The sequence below is a fragment of the Octopus sinensis genome, linkage group LG23, assembly GCF_006345805.1.
Source record: "Octopus sinensis linkage group LG23, ASM634580v1, whole genome shotgun sequence".
Lineage (NCBI taxonomy): Eukaryota > Metazoa > Mollusca > Cephalopoda > Octopoda > Octopodidae > Octopus > Octopus sinensis.
In genome coordinates, this window is record NC_043019.1 from 26,032,363 (window position 1) to 26,052,862 (window position 20,500).

A 20,500-nucleotide genomic window follows, 5' to 3' on the forward strand; every position below is an offset into this window, starting at 1 on the left:
GTTGTATTCGTGACTATATAAGTGTGTGTATAGTAGTGTAGATATATTCCTCTATCCCAATGTTTCTCAACCTTTTTACCCTTACATAACCCTTAAAATAAATTACATGTGTCAAAGAACCCCTGCATAAAAAAAATTATATACCATATCTGTTTCATATATTTTTCATTGTAGTTCATTTGGTAAATATCATATACTATTTATTGTTTATGTACTTCATTGATTTTTAGAATAAGGTTTTTATAATATATGTTTTTTATATGGTGTGAATGACGTCTTTCACTATTGAATTGTTTAATAGAGGTTTTTCTCTAAATTATATACATACATATATAGATAGATAGATAGATATAAATTAAATTAGAGATAAAACCACTATTAGGCAACTCAAACAGTGATAGACATAAACCAAAACATAAAAAACAAAAAATAAATATAATTAATATGATATACAATATATATATAAAATATAAAATTTAAAATTTAAATTATTAAAATTTGAAATTTTTAAATTTATATTTATAAATTTTTATATTTTTAAATCTTTAAACTTTTTTTTTATCTAACCAAAAAGTATAAAAAAGTCAAATATAATATAAGTTAAATTTGATTTAATCCTAAATCTAATTTTTCCCTGTAAGTTTGGATATACACCCTAATATTATTATTATTATATATATATGTATGTATCTTTGTTGTATTTTTTTGATAACCTAATAGGTTAGATAGGATGATGTCTGTATTACAATATTACAATAACCAACAATATGTTGTGTATGTATAGTCATATTACAATCATGAAATTAGTATTAGCCTATCTCACTCTTTCTCACGGGACCCCTAGGGACCTTTTGCAGAACCCTAAGGTTCTGGAGAACCCCGGTTGAGAAACGCTGCCCTTTCCTCTTCTGTCTCTCTTTCCAGATGAGGAAGTTATTCACCTTCAGCAAGACACCAGCTCCTGTCCGTCTATCATACTTTCATATCCATCAATACTCTACCCACCCTGCACCCCCGTTCAGCTGAGGGGTCAGGCAGATATTTAGTGATTTCACCTGTGATGTTGCCACAAAAGAAAAAGAAGCACCCAGTACACTCTGTAAAGTGCTTGGCATTAAGAAAGACATCTGGCTGTAGAAACTGTGGCAAAGGAGACAATGGAGGCTGGCACAGCCTTCTGACTCATTGGTTCATATTGAACCAGCCACCTCATGCCAGCAGGGAAAATGATGATGATGATGAGAGAGAGAGAGAGATGAGGGGAGAGAGAGAGATGACGGGAGAGAGAGAGAGATGAGGGAAGAGAGAGAGATGAGGGGAGAGAGAGAGATGACGGGAGAGAGAGAGAGATGAGGGAAGAGAGAGACAGATGAGGGAAGAGAGAGAGATGAGGGGAGAGAGAGAGATGAGGGAAGAGAGAGAGAGGGGGAGCGAGACAGAGCTATATATTATCAACATCATCCTCATCATTTAACATCTGTTGTCCATGCTGGCATGGTTTGGATGGTTTGACCTGAAGAGGCAAGCTGGGGAGCTGCACCAGGCTCCAGTCTGGTTTGCTATGGTTCCTATGGCTGGATGCCCTTCCTAACACCAACCACTTTACAGACTGTGGGTGGTTGCTTTTACATGGCACCACTTGGGTGCTTTTACATGGTGCCGCACGGGCAATTTTACGTTTGAGAAACAGGTACCGGTTAGAGACCAAAGGGGTATCCAGCATCCCAGATGACTTACACTATCTATCAAGAGAAATTAAAGTAGTAGTAGTAGTAAACAGAAGATGCCTCCTCCCCTCTTTCTAAAAATGAAGCTAGTTGGTGGGGGGAGCATCTTCAGTGTTGTAATGTTTGTAAACACTGACCTGCTCCGTCTCTAATGTTGACGCCCTCTCTCGAAGAGACAAAACTTCCTGTTGAGCATCTTTCAGCTGTCCTTCTAGTAACTGTACATGGTTTTGCAGCCCTCTGTTGTGCCAATCAGCTTCAGCCAGTTGTGTCTTCATTTCCTCTGTTAATTAATACAAACATAAAACATTAATCATATAATAGATAGATAGATAGATAGATAGATAAATAAATATGTGTATGTGTGTGCGTGTGTGTAATGTATATATGCATTGTATATTATATAACTATATATATATTTTTTTTATTTTCTCTCACTTTTTATTTTCTCTCTCTGCTTATTTCTGTGTTCCTGTCTGTTGAAGAGCGTAGGCTCGAAACGTAAAAAACTCTCTCACTTCCCCAGCATTAAACTAATACATCTGGTTGTAGTTTACATACCTGTCTTCGTCTTTTGTTTTGTTTGGTTTTTTTTTTTTGTAAATTACAACTATATATACATTTGTAAACAATACATATATATATATATATATATTGCATATACATATATATTGCATATACAGGGTGTGGTGAATAAATTGTCATCTAAATTAAACAAAAATGAAAATAACACTGACATCTCATCTTGGATATTACATAAAAATATTTTGAAATACTAAAGAGTAAATTTATTCAATAAAACCACCACTGGCTTCAACCATGGCCTTCACATGACTTTGGAGTCTCCTGAAACTCTTCTGGATAGTATCCTTGTTTGAATTGGTGAATGCTGCCATAATCCTTGCCTTCAGTTCATCTTTGGTGTTACAAGGAGTTTTTTTGGTCTCTCACTCAACTGTGCCCCACACATAATAATGATGGGGGTTGCAGTATGGAGAGTTAGGTGGCCAAATGTTAGGGGTAATGTGGTTACAGATGTTGTCTGACAACCATGATTGGGTATTCCTGCTTGTGTTGAATGGTGCAGAGTCCTGTTGCCAGACATAGGTCTTCCAGCAGCCACCCTCTTAACCCAGAGCAGCACACCTCCTCCAGGTACTTGAAATAGGCTCCATGTTGAGTCTGAGGCCATGTGGGAAGATGAATAGAGACATAACATCGCTATTACTAATGATCACTCCAAACACCATGATGTTGACTGGATGTTTGATTTTTATCACTCTCAGTACATGTCTTGGCGACACGGCAAACACTCAGATTGACACCCAAATACTCTGAAATGTTCATATTGGAACTCCTGACGCAAATGCCAAGTAGTTCAGTATGTCATTTCCAAATTTCTGGCAGAGTGAATTGTGTCATAGTGCTCTTTTTTTCTCACAGACAGTGCCCAACTGACCCTACTATACTGTGTAGAAGATAAAATCAAAAACAAACAATGCGCATGCACAAAATTGAATATATAAAATGACAACAATTTACCCATCGCACTCTGCATATATAATGTGTGTGTGTTTGTGTGTGTGCACGTATGTATGTATGTATGCATGCATATGTATGTAGTATGCATGTACATATATATGCTTTTATATGTACATACATATATATATATGTACGTATGCATATGTATGTATGCATGTATGTAAACCTCATCTGCAAAAGAAGTAAAAGAGGAACCCCATTAACAATTGGAAGAGAGAGTTTAAACCCACCCAAACTCCAAGGAACCACAACCAAACAAATAAGATGGCTGCAGAGAGCCTTTTATTTAAATTTAATGAGAAGCATAACCCTCAGGAGAAAGATGTGGCCAATAGAGTCATCAATCCTGGAAGCACAGTCAATCTCTCCGTTGTATGATGAGATGAGCAATTCAGAGGGTATCCAATGAACCGATCCATTCCTCTGGTAGTGAAGTCTCGATATGCTGACCACATGAGCAGTCTTATTTCTTTATTGTCCACAACGGGACTACAAACATAGAGGGGACAAACAAGGACAAAAGAGATTAAGTCAATTACATCGACCCCCAGTGCGTAACTGGTACTTATTTAATCGACCCCGAAAGGATGAAAGGCAAAGTCGACCTCGGCGGAATTTGAACTCAGAATGTAACGGTAAACAAAATACGTCTACGCATTTCGCCCGGCGTGCTAATGTTTCTGTCAACTCGCCGTATTCTGATGGAAAGAACCCAACATGGAGACTACCAAGAAAGAGAAAAATAAGCAATAGAAAGTATCTGGTACATAGCAAATACCGTCCACCAGTGCACCGAAGTGACCATTGATTCACTGTCCAAACACCTTGATGAAAGAGTACTGTTCGTAACTGCCACTCCATCGGTCAGAAAGATGACAGTTCCAGCTGATCGGATCAACGGAACAGCCTGCTTGTGAAATTAATGCCCAAGTGGCTGAGCACTCCACAGACATGTGTACCCTTAATGTAGTCCTCGGGGAGATTCAGCGTGACACAGAATGTGACAAGACCAGCCCTTTGAAAAATAGGTACTACTCATTTTTGCCAGCTGAGTGGACAGGAGCAACATGAAATAAAGTGTCTTGCTCAAGGACACAAAATGTCATCAGGAATCGAACTCACAACCTTATGATCAAGAGCCAAATGCACTAACCACTAAGCCACATACCTTCACTAACTGCTCGTTCTTGATGCTGAATAAAGGCTTGAAACCATAGGCAACAAGAAACAAAGAGCAACCAATTGCATTATATGAAACCAGGAAGACATGACATACAAACACACACACACACACACAAATAAACATTACCCCATGCACACTTCTCCCTGCTTCAGTTCCTCCAAATAATTTCACTATAATATATATATATATATATATATATATATATATACAAAATGTGCAGGAGTGGCTGTGTGGTAAGTAGCTTGCTTACCAACCACATCGCTCCAGGTTCAGTCCCACTGTGTGGCACCTTGGGCAAGTGTGATCTACTGTAGCTTCAGGCCAACCGAAACCTTGTGAGTGGATTTGGTAGATGGAGACTGAAAGAAGCCCATCAACTACATATATATATATATATATATGTTCGTGTGTCTGTGTTTGTCCCCCACCCCATCCCATCATTGCCTGACAACCGATGATGGTGTGTTTATGTCTCCCATAACTTAACAGATCGACAAAAGAGACCGATAAAATAAGTACTAGGCTTACAAAGAATAAGTATTGGGGTCGATTTGTTTGACTAAAGGCAGTGCTCCAGCATGGCCGTAGTCAAATGACTGAAACAAATGAAAGAATAAAACAAGTATAGGTAAGGCTGTGTGGTAAGAAGTTTGTTTCCCAGCCATGCTGTTCCAGGTTCAATTCCACTGCAAGGTAGTTGGACAAATGCCTTCGGTTATAGCATCAGGCCAACAAAAGCCTTGAGTGTGGATTTCACAGACAGAAACAGAAAGAGGCCTGTTGCACATGGCTTAGTGGTTAGGTGTGTTACACTCACGATATACAAACTGACAGGATGGTTATGGCAGGAATGTCTTCTGTCATACATCTGGGGCTAAAGAACCACTAAGGGAGCATCTACACTAGACATAGCAGTCTTTTCCAACCAGCAGGCCACATGAGTCATGGCTCATCATCAGATAGGTTGCACTACTAAAAACAATTCATAGTAATCTTTCAATAGGTGTGCCAAGCAGAAAGTGCCATGGGCCACAGTTTGCCCATGACTGGTAGAGAGGGAGGCACGTGGCTTAGTGGTTAGGGTGTTAGACTAATGATCATAAGGTTGTGGTTTCGATTCCTGGACTTGGTGATGCACTGTGTTGTTGAGCAAAACTCTTCATTTCATGTTGCTCCAATCCACTCAGCTGGCAAAAGGGAGTAACCCTGCAATGGCCTGGCATTCCATCCAGGGGGAAAATTTATACACTATAGACAGCAGGAAACCAGCCCTTATGAGTCTGTATGACTCAAGAAGGTAACTTTACTTCTTTTTTTTTTACTGGCTAGGTGAGAAGACCAACACTGTACCTAATCAGAAGGCTATTCCATCACAGGGTGTACCCATTTACAGCCGAGTGGACAGGGGCAATGTGAAATGAGGTATTTTGCTCAATCAAGAACACAACATACAGCTGGTCTGGGAATTGAAACTGTGATCTCACAATCACCTAACCACTAGGCAATGTGCCTCCACCTGACTCATATCATCATCATCATCGTTTAACGTCCATTTTCCATGCTAGCACGGGTTGGACAGTTCAACCGGGGTCTGGGAAGCCAGGAGGCTGCACCAGACTCCAGTCTGATCTGGCAGTGTTTCTACAGCTGGATGCCCTTCCTAATGCCAACCACTCTGTGAGTGTCAACCACTCCGTGGTGTTTAAAATATATATAGTGTATCCGGATCAAGAATTTTATTTCTGGGGTAAATCACAAGCCGTCTAAATACTCAGCACCCTCCCATAGAGTTCCCTTGACATTTAGCACCCCCTTATTAGCTCACCATGCCACCAAGGACATGCTGCCAACCATATTAAAAATCCCTGCCTTACAGTCTTAAAAAAAAAGATCACATTGGACAATGTAATCCATGATATACAACACCAAAGGATGGCCATGATTTGGAATGCTTTCTCTCACAGGTTTGTTTCATGGAGAAGGTGGGTCTAAACGATAACTAATCTTAAAATCTTACCTTAACATTATTTGTTTACCATCTGGACTTCCTTCCCTTTGCACAATGCATATGTGTGGGAGCGAAAGTAGAGAGGGGGAAAGCAACTAAAAGACACTGCAGCTATAAAACAGAGAGAGCAGTGAGAGAAAATAGGGAGAACTGGAAGCAGAATGAGAGAAAGAGGCAACAGCGCTGAAGGAAGTGGCTATTCTAATATAGACTAGTGTCAAATCCGAATGTTAACAAGCTACATGCAGTGAGCGAGAAGAGGAGAAGGTAGAGTAGTGAAATGAAACTGTGAATGGAAGATGGGGGGGGGGAGAATAAAAGTGTATGTGTGTGGGTGTGTGTGTGTGTGTATGAATGCATATTTGTTTGTACATGTGCATATGCATGTATGAGTGTGCATTTTTTGTGTACATGTATGTATATAAGTATGGATATACGTGTATGTCTGTCTGTCTGTGTGTGTTTGTATGTGTGTGTGTGTGTGTATTATATATAAATTTTCATTAATTTTTATTAATTTTTATTCTTTTGAAGATTGCTCTTAAATGTGGTTTTGGTCGTTTTGACTGCTTCTTCTAGCGAGTAAAAACTGCCTGTTGAAGGCAGTTTTCTCTTGTTTTAAATGTACACTATTATGTATATATATACACACATATATATATATATACATATATACATATATATACATATACACATATATATATACATATACACATATATACATATATATATATATATATATATATATATATATATATATATATATATATATACACATATATATATATACATATATATATATGTGTGTGTGTGTGTATATATATATATATAATATATATATATATATGCATATTTATGTGTGTGTGTGTGGTTTATTCTCCTGCAAGTGAAAAGTTGTAAGTGAAACAGTTTAACAAATTGTCGCAAATCATTTATTAAGTAAACAGTGTGTATTCCTAACGTCTAACACCATCTTGTGTTCTATATTTTAAAGGCAGGATCCAGGTCAGCTGTATGAGTCTAAATAAGCTTCAGTTGAGCTATTTGTCAATGTAATCAACAAGTCCCTTCCACCAAGGCCTTGTACCTAAAGTAGAAAGGATTATTGTTGTTGTTGTTGTTGTTGAGGCGACAAACTGGTAAAATCATTAGCATGCTGGGTGAAATGCTTCGTGGCATTTCATCCGTCTTAACATTCTGAGTTCAAATTCCACCAAGGTCAACTTTGCCTTTCATCCTTTCAGGGTTTATAAATTAAGTACCAGTTGAGTACTGGGGTCGATGTAATCAACTTATCCCCTCCCCAAAAGTTTCAGGCTTTGTGCCTTTAGTAGAAAGGATGATTATTATTATTATTATTACTATTGAGTGAGAGAGCAGTTCATGCCATCAAAGTGACACTGGGGTAAAATATACGAAGCCCAATATACCCATCATGACTACCCGTCTGATAAGGGTACACCAGGCACATGCATCACAACCATATGTGCGCAACATGGTGATCTTATATCAAGATAAACAGCACATGACCTTGCAGGTGGGGCCCAAAGGTCCCTGACATTTATTTCTTCCCTTACATTCCATGAACCAAGCCATTCCTAATGGTGCCGTCTTCTCAAGAAGTTCTATTTGGGGCTCAGTTCATATTTCTATATTTTAGCTGTTACAGTCCCCAAGGTACCAACTACTTCAAGCCCCTTCATGCCCCACATTTTCTAAATTTCTCTCTCTTAAGTTTTCATACTTTTCAGTCAATTCCTTTCCACAACCCCAAATCTTATCCTCCACACCAACCAGGCACCACAATGGCACCAGTTAAGTCACCGATACTCTGATCATGTTTAGCTTGTGCAGTTTACTAGTAGCAAGTCCTTGTGCTGAGTTTTTCTCTTTGCCATGTTCACCCTCTTTATAACAAACCACCCAAGATTGCCCTCAATTTTATGGTCCAGAAATCCCATTTTAAAGTGATCTGAATCAAAATTTACAATGAAAATCATCATCATCGTTTAACGTCCGCTTTCCATGCTAGCATGGGTTGGACAGTTCAACTGGGGTCTGGGAAGCCCGAAGGCTGCACCACTCCAGTTAGATCTGGCAGTGTTTCTACAGCTGGATGCCCTTCCTAATGCCAACTACTCCGTGAGTGTAGTGGGTGCTTTTTATGTGCCACCGACACAGGTGCCAGACGAGGCTGGCGAACAGCCACGCTCAGATGGTGTTTTTTATGTGCCACCGACACAGGTGCCAGACGAGGCTGGCAAACGGCCACGCTCGGATGGTGTTTTTTATGTGCCACCGACACAGGTGCCAGACGAGGCTGGCAAACGGCCACGCTCGGATGGTGTTTTTTTTTATGTGCCACTGACACAGGTGCCAGACGAGGCTGGCGAACGGCCACGCTCAGATGGTGTTTTTTATATGTGCCACGGACACAGGTGCCAGACGAGGCTGGCGAACGGCCACACTCGGATGGTGTTTTTTATGTGCCACCGACACAGGTGCCAGGCGAGGCTGGCAAACGGCCATGCTCGGATGGTGTTTTTTGCCACGGGCACAGGTGCCAGACGAGAAATGTAATGTTAATTTATGTTCCAAACTCAAGTTTAGTAATGACTAAGTTATTTTACTACATTTTTTCGTTATTTTAAAATTTAATTGAAAGAAAAGAATGAGTTTCAACAGAAATATAACAAAGGGGTTATGTTCTCTCCAAACTCTCACAGAATGCCAATGTTATAATGGATGAAAGAGACTTTGGTGGATGGGAGTGGTCCACCAAGAGCAATAATGGCTGTCTCACTACCTTGTGCTTGCTTAATCAACATATTTTAGGGGGGGGGGAAGTAATGACTGTTTCTTAAGAGATTACAATGTCATATGAAATGCAGTGAATTTTGAATAACGTAAATGGAAAAAAGAAAAACAACAAAAAGAGACAAATCATGAAGATGTAACTGTTGTGGATTGCATAGAAAGAATTATGTGAAAAGACTAATGAGTGACCTATATATATAAGCAACAAGCATGTGACAGAGAGGCAAAGCATAATGGCCTCTTTTCTTAGCTACCTCATAAATGCTTGGCAGAACTATGAGGGAGAAATTACAACCGTGTTTCGTGGTCTGCTACCACAACAGCTCCTTTATAGGATCCAGTTAGCTCAAGACATCATCAGGAGAAACCACATCCGGTTTCGGCCCCTACTCCTCTACCGTTTTGACGTGGCAGGGCCCCCCCACCCTTTCAGAGGTGTCTTCAGCTCTGGGGCTGGGTGCATGTCTTCTTTCTTCTTCGTTCTTCTGTTCCCTGGCCTCTTCGATGTATCGTCAGCGAGTGTCAGCGGGTGACTGACTGTCTTGTCAAATGTTTTTCCCTTTAAATACCTGCCGCTAGGCTCTTGCGATGTTTATTACGACTCTTTACATTCTGGGTTCAAATACAGTTGCAGTCAACTTTGCCTTTCGTCCCACCTGCGTCAATGAAATAAAGTCCCAGTCAAACACTGGGGTCAATGTAATTGACTACCCCCACCTATCCCTGTCCTAAAATCACTGGCCTTAGGCAACAAACTGGCAGAGTCATTAGCACATTGGACAAAATGCTTATTGTCATTTCATCCGGCTTTACATTCTGACTTCAAATTCCGCAATGGTTGACTTTGCCTGTTGGGGATTCATCATCATCGTCATCGTCGTTTAACGTCTGCTTTCCATGCTAGCATGGGTTGGACGGTTCAACTGGGGTCTGGCTACGGATATGTTTGGATGGTTCTCTTATGTGCCTCAGGCACTGGTATCACAGCTACAAATTCCATTGATGTTGATCGATTGCGATTTTGATTTTCCCTTGCCTCAACAGGTCTTCACAAGTGGAGTTTTGTGTCTCAAGAAGGAAAGGAATATGAAAATAAATAAGTACCAGTTGGACACTGGGGTAAACGTAATTGACTGCCCCCCCCCCCCACACACACACACCCTCTCCCAAAATTTTAAGCCTTGTGCCTTTATTGGAAAGGATTCAGCACGTTGGCAGAACCATTAGGAAGCCGGGCAAAATGCTTCCAGGCATTTCATCCATCCTTACATTCTGAGTTCAAATTCTGCTGAGGTCGACTTCGTCTCTCATCCTATCGGGATCAATAAATTAAATACCGATCAAACACTAGGGCCGATGTAATTGATTAGTCCTCTCCCCCAAAATTATTACTGCACATTAACCCCTTAAAAATTAATAGGAATGTTACGATCAGTTTAAAAAATTTTTTTTTTTTTAAACCCAAGAAAACTCGTGATTGGCCTCATTGGAAATCTTTAAATGATTTTCCCAAATTCCTGATATAAATTTTCTAAGAAATTAAATTCACAAAAAAAGCAGCTGACGAAAATTAACAAGTGAGAAACAGTGAACAGTGTAGTGTTTGTGAGATATGAGCAGGTATTAATAGCAGTGTTAGGAGAGGTGGAAAGTTAGTCACCTTGCAATGTCTTAACATCATCAAAGTCTACGAGTTGCAGGAGTAGGTTACCTTTATCCTCTTCAGCTTCAGCCAACCGATTCTTCAGTTCTTCGACTTCGTTGGAACCTTGGTTGCCCTGTAACACCAACAAAATAATTGACTCACTTTGATTTTGATTTCTTCTTGGGGATGGTGAGGAGGAAGTTGATAAAAATAAATACCAGTTGAATATTGGGGTGTGTGTCATTGACTATCCCCTTCTCCCAAAATTTCAAACCTTGTGTCTATAATAGAACAGATTACTACAACTACTACTACTGCTACTACTATTACTACTAATAGTAATACTCTGATGAGCGTAAAGTTATATAATTGGATTGTTACCTAACACTCCATTGTATTTTTTATGCGAAACCAAATGGTTAATATACCCACTCTACTGATAGATATACGAGTGCATCTTTTTCTTGACTTATGGTCTCATAGATGACTCATATATATATATATATGACCTGAATGCAATATATACTACTACTACTACTACTACTACTACTACTACTACTACTACTACTACTACTACTACTAATAGTAATACTCTGGTGAGCATAAAGTTATATAATTGGATTGTTACCTAACACTCCATTGTATTCTTTATGCGAAACCAAATGGTTAATATACCCACTCTACTGATAGATATACGAGTGCATCTTTTCCCTGACTTATGGTCTCATAGATGACTCATATATATATATATATGACCTGAACGCAATATATAAATGAGCAGATGAGAATAATATGCAGTTTCAATGCCACAAAATTCCAAGCACTTCACTATCAGCCCACAAACAAACTACAACTGAAGTACACGGGACCAGCAGGCAATGTAATCCCAGGGTTAGGGCCGGTGTATGACCTGGGAATCCACATGAGCAATGATGCAACTTTTCATGTGCGCATTGCTCAGATGGCAACCCTGTGCAGGTGGGTGGCAGGTTGGATCCTTAGATCCTTCAGGACCAGGAACAGAGACACAATGCTTCTGCTTTGGAAAACCTTTGTCCTCAGTCGTGTGGACTACTGCTCCCAACTGGGGTCCCCACAGAGCGTAAAGCTAATTGCAGAACTAGAGGCGATCCAACACCACTATACAAGGAAGATAGACTCAGTAAAACACATGGGCTACTACAAGAAGTTGAAGGAGCTTCGATTCTATTCCCTGGAGAGGAGACGTGAGAGATATACATTGCTATACATATGGAAAATAACAGAGAGTCTAGCTCCACATTTCAGAATTGAAATCTACAACAATCCCCAAACTGCACAGTACCAAAGGTTCCATCTTCTCCATCAGGGATATGAACCCAATATTGTAATAGCTTGGGACTCAAGGGACCACAACTTTTTAATGCTCTACCAGAGGACAATTTTTTATCTGCAATACGATGAACCCACATTGATGCAGGAGGCACAAAGAAGAGCGACAACATCCAACTTGCTACTTCACCAGAAACAATACTGCAGTAAAGGTGGAGAACCAGCATGGCCTCAGCCACTGGCTTAAACCCAACCGCGTGTGTATCATTGGCGATTTTTTTTTTCCTCCGTCTTCCCTTCCTTGGATCTTTCCTTTTTCTATGTTTCTAACAAAGAGCTCTGCTCAAAACATTAAATGCTCCTTCTTTCTTTCCTTTCTTGAGCTATACTATACTTGTTCCACATCCTCGCGTGGTTGTGTTTTCTCTTTGTGTTTTCATGTTTGGACTAACTATATATATATATGTATTTATATAAATATGTATATACACACTATATAAATACATACACAGACAAGCATAAATATATATACACACACATATATATATATACATACACTTAAATATATGTATACACATACATATATATGCATACATACATACATACATACATACATACATACTACATACATACATACATACATACATACATACATACATACATACATACATACATACATACATTGCTCAAATATTTGATCACTATAAACAAATCATCTGTGCCAATTGTTTAGTAAGAAATTACATGGCCCTCATTTGTTCTCTATATATTAGTGAAGTAAAAATTATGTAGCAACATCAAATGGTGGTGCTGCAGCATGGTCACAGCTTGTGAGCTGAAACTAGTTTCCATTCGATTTAATCCATATATACACATGCATACACACACAATGTGCATCTTCCATACAAGTGTCCACCTCCAAGTCACCAGCTAACAATATTTTCTTACATGTCCCACTTACAGCTACCCACACCACCCAATAGCCACACCCAGTCTCCAATTAATGATTCTTGTTCCCACCAAGCTAAAAGGACTATGTAGTGATTTGACAGGCTAGAAATAGCACACTACTGCCTTAAACAAGAAAGGAACACATTATATTGTGTAGCCATAAATATACATAAACAGACAGGATGGTCGTGGTTGGAATACTTTTGATCACTGTCTGCTCAACAAGGATTGAACTGGGGCTAAACATAAGACTACCTCCCTTCTACAACTACCAAGCCAAAACTTTTATTTGAAACAAGTAATTCCTTACCTTTTTTAATTCCTCGATTTCTTTCTCCAGAGATTTGATTTTGGCAGTGAACTGGGCCTTAATTTTTAACATTCTAGAATCAGAGATCTTTGTAGGAGATGCATCGGAAGATTTATGCTTTTCCCGAGGCTTGATGTTCTGTACCTCTGCTTCCTCTGGTTTCAAAAGCCCTTCCTGTTTCTGGTGCTGGTAGTAGTGCAACTGAGTTTTAACATCTTCCAGTTCTGTTCTTTGGTGCCGGAATTGTTCCTCGAGTTGTTTTCTCTGAGCCATTTCTACTTCTAGCCGTCGTGAGAGTTCTGTCAGCTTCTCTGGTGAACCAACTGCAGGCGTTAAACCACTTGCACTTGCATGGACAGCATCTTTTAAAGAAACGGAATTCTTCAAGTCATTTACTTCAGTGCAAACCTGTTGATAGCGTTCTTGGAGTGCATTGTAATGAAGTGCAGCCTGAGAGTAAGCAGATTCGTACTGCTTCAACGATGCTTGGAGAGTGTGAAGCTGTAGATTCATCTCTCCTTTTTCTTCTTCATTTTTTTCAACAAGCGCTTTCAAGCGACTTTCCATTTTTTGTTTCTCGGATTTCCATTGTGTCTCATAATCTGAAAAAGTCTGTTGCATGAGGAGGTTTTGCTCAGTACTAACAGCAAGTTTTTCTTTTAAATTCTTCACACTGTCCATAACGCTGTGCAGTTGCTGGTCTTTATTGGCCAAGTCGTTTGTCTGGATCTCAATCACCTGAATTTTCCCCTGGAGGACCTCATTGATATCTTTTATTTTCTGTTCCATCATTTTCAACATTTGATCCTGTATATTTCCTCCTCCCTCTCTCGACATGATGTTTTCTATATCACGTTCATGTCTGGCCAGCAGTTCACGGAGGTCGTTGTCACGTGTAGCCAAGTCCTTCTCTCTGTCGAGAATGAGGCATCTCAGTTGTGAAATCTCTCCTTCACGGTCATTAAGGGTTTCCTCAAAGTACCTCTGGGTTTCTGATAGCCGAAGACTGAACCGCTCAGATTCAACTTTTAGGTTATGCTCAGCCTTCTCCAGATTCTCTATCAACAGGGACATTTTCTCTTCTTCAGATTCAACTTTATTAGTCAACTTTGAAATCAGAGCAGTCTGAGATGTTATGTTCTGGTCTTTTTCAACAATGGATGTCTGTAAAACCTGTAGAAAAATAGAATAAAATTATTCATACATACATAGATGTTACAAATGTTTCGATAGCATGGTGACTTATTTGCAATTGGTGTATTACACAATCCAAAACCACCAAACTATTAACCACAATAGGCAAGATCCAAACCATTTGATATATATATATATACATATATATATATTCTTCTATTGCTCTTAGCCATGCGGGTGATGTCATGGTGGAGCACCATATATATTGTAAGATGCAAATAAGATAATTTTTATTTAGAAAGCAGCACTGCCATTAGAACAGCAGAAATATTGAGTAAATTACCCTTACAAAGCAGAAAAATTTATCATCAAACTGCCATACATGTAGTTTTGTGTGTATATATATATATATATATATATATCGTTGCTATTATGCAAAAGTGTTGTAAGTCCAAAATGTTGCTTTTTCAGAAAACAAAAAAATAATTTCACCATTCCATAGCAAAGCCGCTGTACTACACTCTGACTATTTTTGATATCTTGGCATCTGAAACAGCTGGAGATACAATAGTTTGACCAAAAGAACTGGCTATTGCAAGCAAAAATAGATAATGGAAAAAAGAACGCATTTGGCCGAATTTGGACATACGACATTTGAACATAATAGCAACAATAAATAAATATATATATATACATATACACATAATTATTTTTATAAAAGAATTGTATATTGTAAGGTGATGGAAAACTGGCAGAACCATTAGGATGGCAGACAAAATGTTTAATGCCATTTCAACCGTCTTTATATTCATTACTCAAATTCTGCCAAGGTCAACTTTGTCTGTCATCCTTTCAGGGTTGATAAAATAAGTACCAGCTGAGCAATGGGGTCACTCCCACAATATTTCAGGTCTTGTGCCTATAGCAGAAAGGATTATTATTATATTATTATTATTATTATTATTATTATTGTGATTTATATCATCTTGTCATGACAGTACTGACAGTTCGCTTTAATTTATTAATGTTGTTCGTTAAAATTGTTTTTATAACCACTCATATAGGCGCAGGAGTGGATGTGTGGTAAGTAGCTTGCTTACCAACCACGTGGTTCCGGGTTCATTCCCACTGCGTGGCACCTTGGGCAAGTGTCTTCTACTATAGCCTCGGGTCGTCCAAAGCCTTGTGAGTGGATTTGGTAGACGGAAATTGAAAGAAGCCCATCGTATATATATATATATATTATGTATGTATGTATGTATGTATGTATGTATGTATGTTCGACTAAAAGCGGTGCTCCAGCATGGCCGTAGTCAAATGACTGAAACAAGTAAAAGAGAAAAAAAAGAGACTCAAAGTTATCTTCCTTGTGCATGAGCGTTTGAATGGTGTGTGTGCATGCATGTGTATTTGACTGTGGGCAGTTAGGGGCAGTTAGGTGTGTGTGTGTGTTTAACCAGTGTACTTCTGTGTGTATGTGTGTATGGGTACTAGAAAAAAATCTCCCCGAGGACAGAATCCCACTGAGGACAAAATTTTCCCCCCAGACAAAATACCCTGGGAGTCAATATTCCCCAGGGTAATGTTCTTTCTTTACAATAAAAATATTTTAGGAAAATAAAATTTTATTAAAAAAATTCATAATATTTATTAGTTGATATTTTTGATTAAAATTTGTCCAAGGGGATCTTGTCCTCAGATTTTGTCTTGATACTCTGTGTGTGTGTGTGTGTGTGTGTGTGTGGTGTGTGTGTGTGTGTGTGTGTGCGCATGCACGGGCATACATATGTTTGTGAATATCTTTCCCTGATATAAACTAGTCTATCTGTGTCTTTCACCAATATATCTCTGTAAATATTAGAAAAGAAACTGATCAACCACAAGTGCCCTTCATATATCACAAGTCCCTTATGATGTTTGTTCTGCACCAAGGTATTCAAAGACACCCCTACTCACTCACTCTCACAACCAAGAAACACAGTAAACCAATAATTAGCATATTAGAAACCTATAACCACTGGTGCCATTGTTTACAAATTGTCACATAAAATAAATACAATTCTAAAAGTCGACAATACTCACCCCAATCACTTTATCTCTGCCTTTAATGACTTCATTCTTCTCTCCGATAAATTCCTGCAAGTCTTTGATTTTGCTGTCTAATTCAATGATTGAGTTGTTGAGGTCAACAATTTTCTTGTCTTTGGACAAAATCTGGACATAAATCTGATCCAGGGTTTCCTAAAACACAAACAAGGACAATATATATTTCTTTTACTACCCACAAGGGGCTAAACACAGAGGGGACAAACAAGGACAGACAAAGGGATTAAGTCGATTACATCGACCCCAGTGCGTAACTGGTACTTAATTTATCGACCCCGAAAGGATGAAAGGCAAAGTCGACCTCGGCGGGATTTGAACCCGGAACGCAACGACAGACGAAATACGGCTACGAATTTCGCCCGGCGTGCTAAGGACAATATAAGTGTGTGTGTGTTTGCGTGTGCGTTTGTGTGTATGTGTGTGTGTGAGTGTGTGCACGCACACGTGTGCATGTATGTGTATGTGTGCTTATCTTTCACTGATACAAATTAGTGCACCTGTCCATACGTGCATGTGTGTTTGTGTGTTTGCGTGCATGTGTATGTGTGTTTGTGTGTGTGTGTATATATCTGTATGTATATGTATGCATGTGTATGTGTGTTCGTGTATGTATATGTGTATGTGTATGCATGTGTGTGTGTGCACGCACACATGTGCATGCATGTGTATGTGTGCTTATCTTTCACTGATACAAACTAGTGCACCTGTGCATACATGCATGTGTGTTTATGTGTGTGTGTGTGTGTGTGTGTGTGCATGTGTGTGTATACATGTGTATGTGTGTTTATGTATGTGTACATGTGTATGTGTGTTGTGTGTGTGTGTGTGTATATATCTGTGTATATGTATGCATGTGTATGTGTGTTCGTGTGTGTGTGTATGTATATGTGCGTGTATATGTATGCATGTGTATGTTTGTGTGTGTGCCTGTGTTCATGTTTCAATGCATATGGACATGGCCCAACATCATTTTATATCTATTTTCCATACTTACAAGGGTCCTTCATCATCTCTTTCATGAAGTTCAGCTCCCTGAGATCAACCTTCACCACTTCTTTCTAAGTCCACTTCCTCTGTCCGCCTTTTCTACAAGTTCTTTCCTCTTCGCATGCCTGATTCAACACCTTTATCCAACTGCCATCCTCTCTATACACACCACATATATCTATACCAACAAACTCACCCCCCGCCATACACACAACAGTCAATTCCTCATACATCCAATTTTTCTTTCAGCTTATTTCTGTTCCACCATTCATTCCCACTAACCCTACATACCCGGTGGAGTATCCTCTCCTTATTTCTTTCCAGCTTTCACACATCCTTTCTAATCAATACCCATGTTTCTCTACCAAGTAACTTCACCCTCAACACACATTTTGCTCTTTGCTTAACCCTTAGCATTCAGATTACTCTGTCCAATGTAATGCTTATTTATTCACATTGTCTTTAATTAATCATGCATTACCTCATAGCTTCAAGATTTTGATGATACAAATTAGGACATGTAAGATAGGTGTGAGAGGCTGGACCTGGACAGTTTGGACAAAAAAAAACAGACTATTTGGGCTGGGTATGGCCGGATTGAATGCTAAAGGGTTAAAAAGAATCTTCCTTTGTCCCCTTTGTAACAACTTACTGATCTTCGTTCTACCCCATTCTTATTCAAGCTGCTATGCTTTCCAACCACCCAAGTCATCTAGGTAACAGAAACTGTCAAAGTTTTTCTAGAAAACCTTTAAAAGAAGTCCTTTCAGGAATGCTTTTACTGCTAACTACTCCTGATGTATCTGCTACTAATAAAAATTTTCTCTCTCAGCTAACCTGTGACCTCACTACGCCCTCTCTTTATATTTGGTACACAGTATAGAATTTTCCCCCACACCTTTTCTATGAATCAATCATAACCACCTCGCAATAAAGTTCTCCATTCTTTCTTGCTAATTAAGACTTTTACCTGTGAATGGTTTACTTTTGGGTCCTTTTGATATGAGATTCCACTATCATTTTTGAAAGTTTTCCTCAAATTCTTTGATTTCATTAGAAAAGCTCAGTCATCGATTTATTAGAATTCCTACAGACATCCAGTCTGGAAATGTTCCACTATAGCCCAGAGAATTATAATAAACAAGATATGCCAGAGAACCAAACCAAAACTCTAAGAGAAATGTTATGTAAGAATTGTTACCTGAGATTTAGCAGAAGGGTTCTCAGACTCATTAATATCCCTGATTATTTTATCACGATCAACAAGCTGACTGTTCAATGTATTTATTATTTCTTTAAGCTGATTGATTGTTTGATCCCTGTCCACCAAGGTTTTATCTTTAGCCAACATCTCCTCATCATGATTCACCAACTGTTCCTCTTTCTCGGCCAAGATACGGTCCTTCTCAACGAGTTTACGACGTAACAATTTGATTTTACCCCGACTGACTTGCTCTGCCGGATTTTCATCTCCACACTCACTGCCCTGTTAGAATCAAAAACATAAATACTGTTCAAATACTAGAGCTGATAAAATACCAGTTGACTACTGGGGTTCATGAGTAAGTCCCGTCAACAACTGGGGTTGATTATTAGAAACCTTATGCTTATATTTTGAAGGCTTGTAACCTAGTAGATAGGGTGTTACACTCATGATTCTAAGATTATGGTTTCAATTCCCAGACTGGACGGTATGGTGTGTTCTTCAATAAAACACTTCATTTCTATTGCCCCAGTGCACTCAGCTGCAAATAGGTTCCAACATAAGCTGAGAAGTAAACTGGGAAGTGTTTCTGACTGATTTTTATAATAAAAGATAACGAGTTAGGAATTACCTCCTGGCATAACAGCACAAAAATCCTTTTGGTTTAATATTTTGTCTGCTTTCCACAGACTTTATATAAAACCAATGTTGATAACATCATCATCATCATCATCAACCACTGGACATCACTGTCTCAACTCCCAAGGCATATCCCAGTATCCACAGCATATTAGTGACCAAGATCACAACATTCACCTTGAATGGGATGCCAGTCCATTGCAGGGGCAACTTCTGGGGCTGATAATTTGAGATGATTTTATACTTATTTTAGAAATCAATAAGATTAATTTAGTTTCTCAACAATTAACGTAGCATTATTTAAAGATTGCAAAGAGGCAGAAACGTTAGCACGCCAGACAAGATGCATAGCAGCATTTCATGTGTCTTTACGTTATGAATTCAAGTTCCGCTGAGGTCGACTTTGCCCTTCATATTTTCAGATTCAATAAAATAACACTGGGGTCAATGTAACAGACAGTTACCCAGCCCCAAAAATTTCAGGCCTTGTGCCTATAGTAGAAATAATTAATGTAGTATTTAAGGGCTGCAAACTGGCAGAATCATTAGCACGCTGGACAATATGCTTGGTGGAACTTCTTCCAGTTTTACAATCTGAGTTCAAATTCCACTGAGGTTGACTTTGTCTTTTATCCTTTTAGGGTCAATAAAATAAGTACCAGTTATATATTGGGGAAAATGTAATCAACTACCTCGCTTACCCCAATATTTCAAGCCTTGTGCCTATGGTAGAAAGAATTAATGTAATGATTTCGAGATGAGGTTAACAGAATGAAAATATAGGAACATTTTGAAAGCAGAACTCTATCAAGGGCCACCCAAACAGCTTTGCTATATTTCATATGAGGCTAAATATAACTACATACCTGATCATTTAAATATTTAAAATATTTTATCAGATTGACCAAAGCCTTGTGAGTGAATTTGGTAGATGGA

At 38.9% G+C, this 20,500-nt stretch overlaps 1 protein-coding gene across 5 annotated transcripts in view; it reads right to left on the bottom strand.

Moving 5' to 3' along the window:
* The window catches only part of LOC115223526 (golgin subfamily B member 1), a 92,667-nt gene that overhangs the window by 37,295 nt on the left and 34,872 nt on the right, over positions 1 to 20,500 (bottom strand). For 3 of the 5 annotated variants that reach the window (XM_036512423.1, XM_036512420.1, XM_036512422.1), the window contains exons 5-9: positions 18,923 to 19,207; positions 16,711 to 16,869; positions 13,495 to 14,667; positions 10,938 to 11,055; positions 1,865 to 2,010 (exon numbers count right to left, since the gene is read on the bottom strand). In XM_036512423.1, the coding sequence (XP_036368316.1) occupies positions 1,865 to 2,010; positions 10,938 to 11,055; positions 13,495 to 14,667; positions 16,711 to 16,869; positions 18,923 to 19,207 (1,881 nt within the window). The remainder of the gene's footprint in view (positions 1 to 1,864; positions 2,011 to 10,937; positions 11,056 to 13,494; positions 14,668 to 16,710; positions 16,870 to 18,922; positions 19,208 to 20,500) is intronic. The other 2 variants (XM_036512424.1, XM_036512425.1) reach the window with 2 other exon arrangements.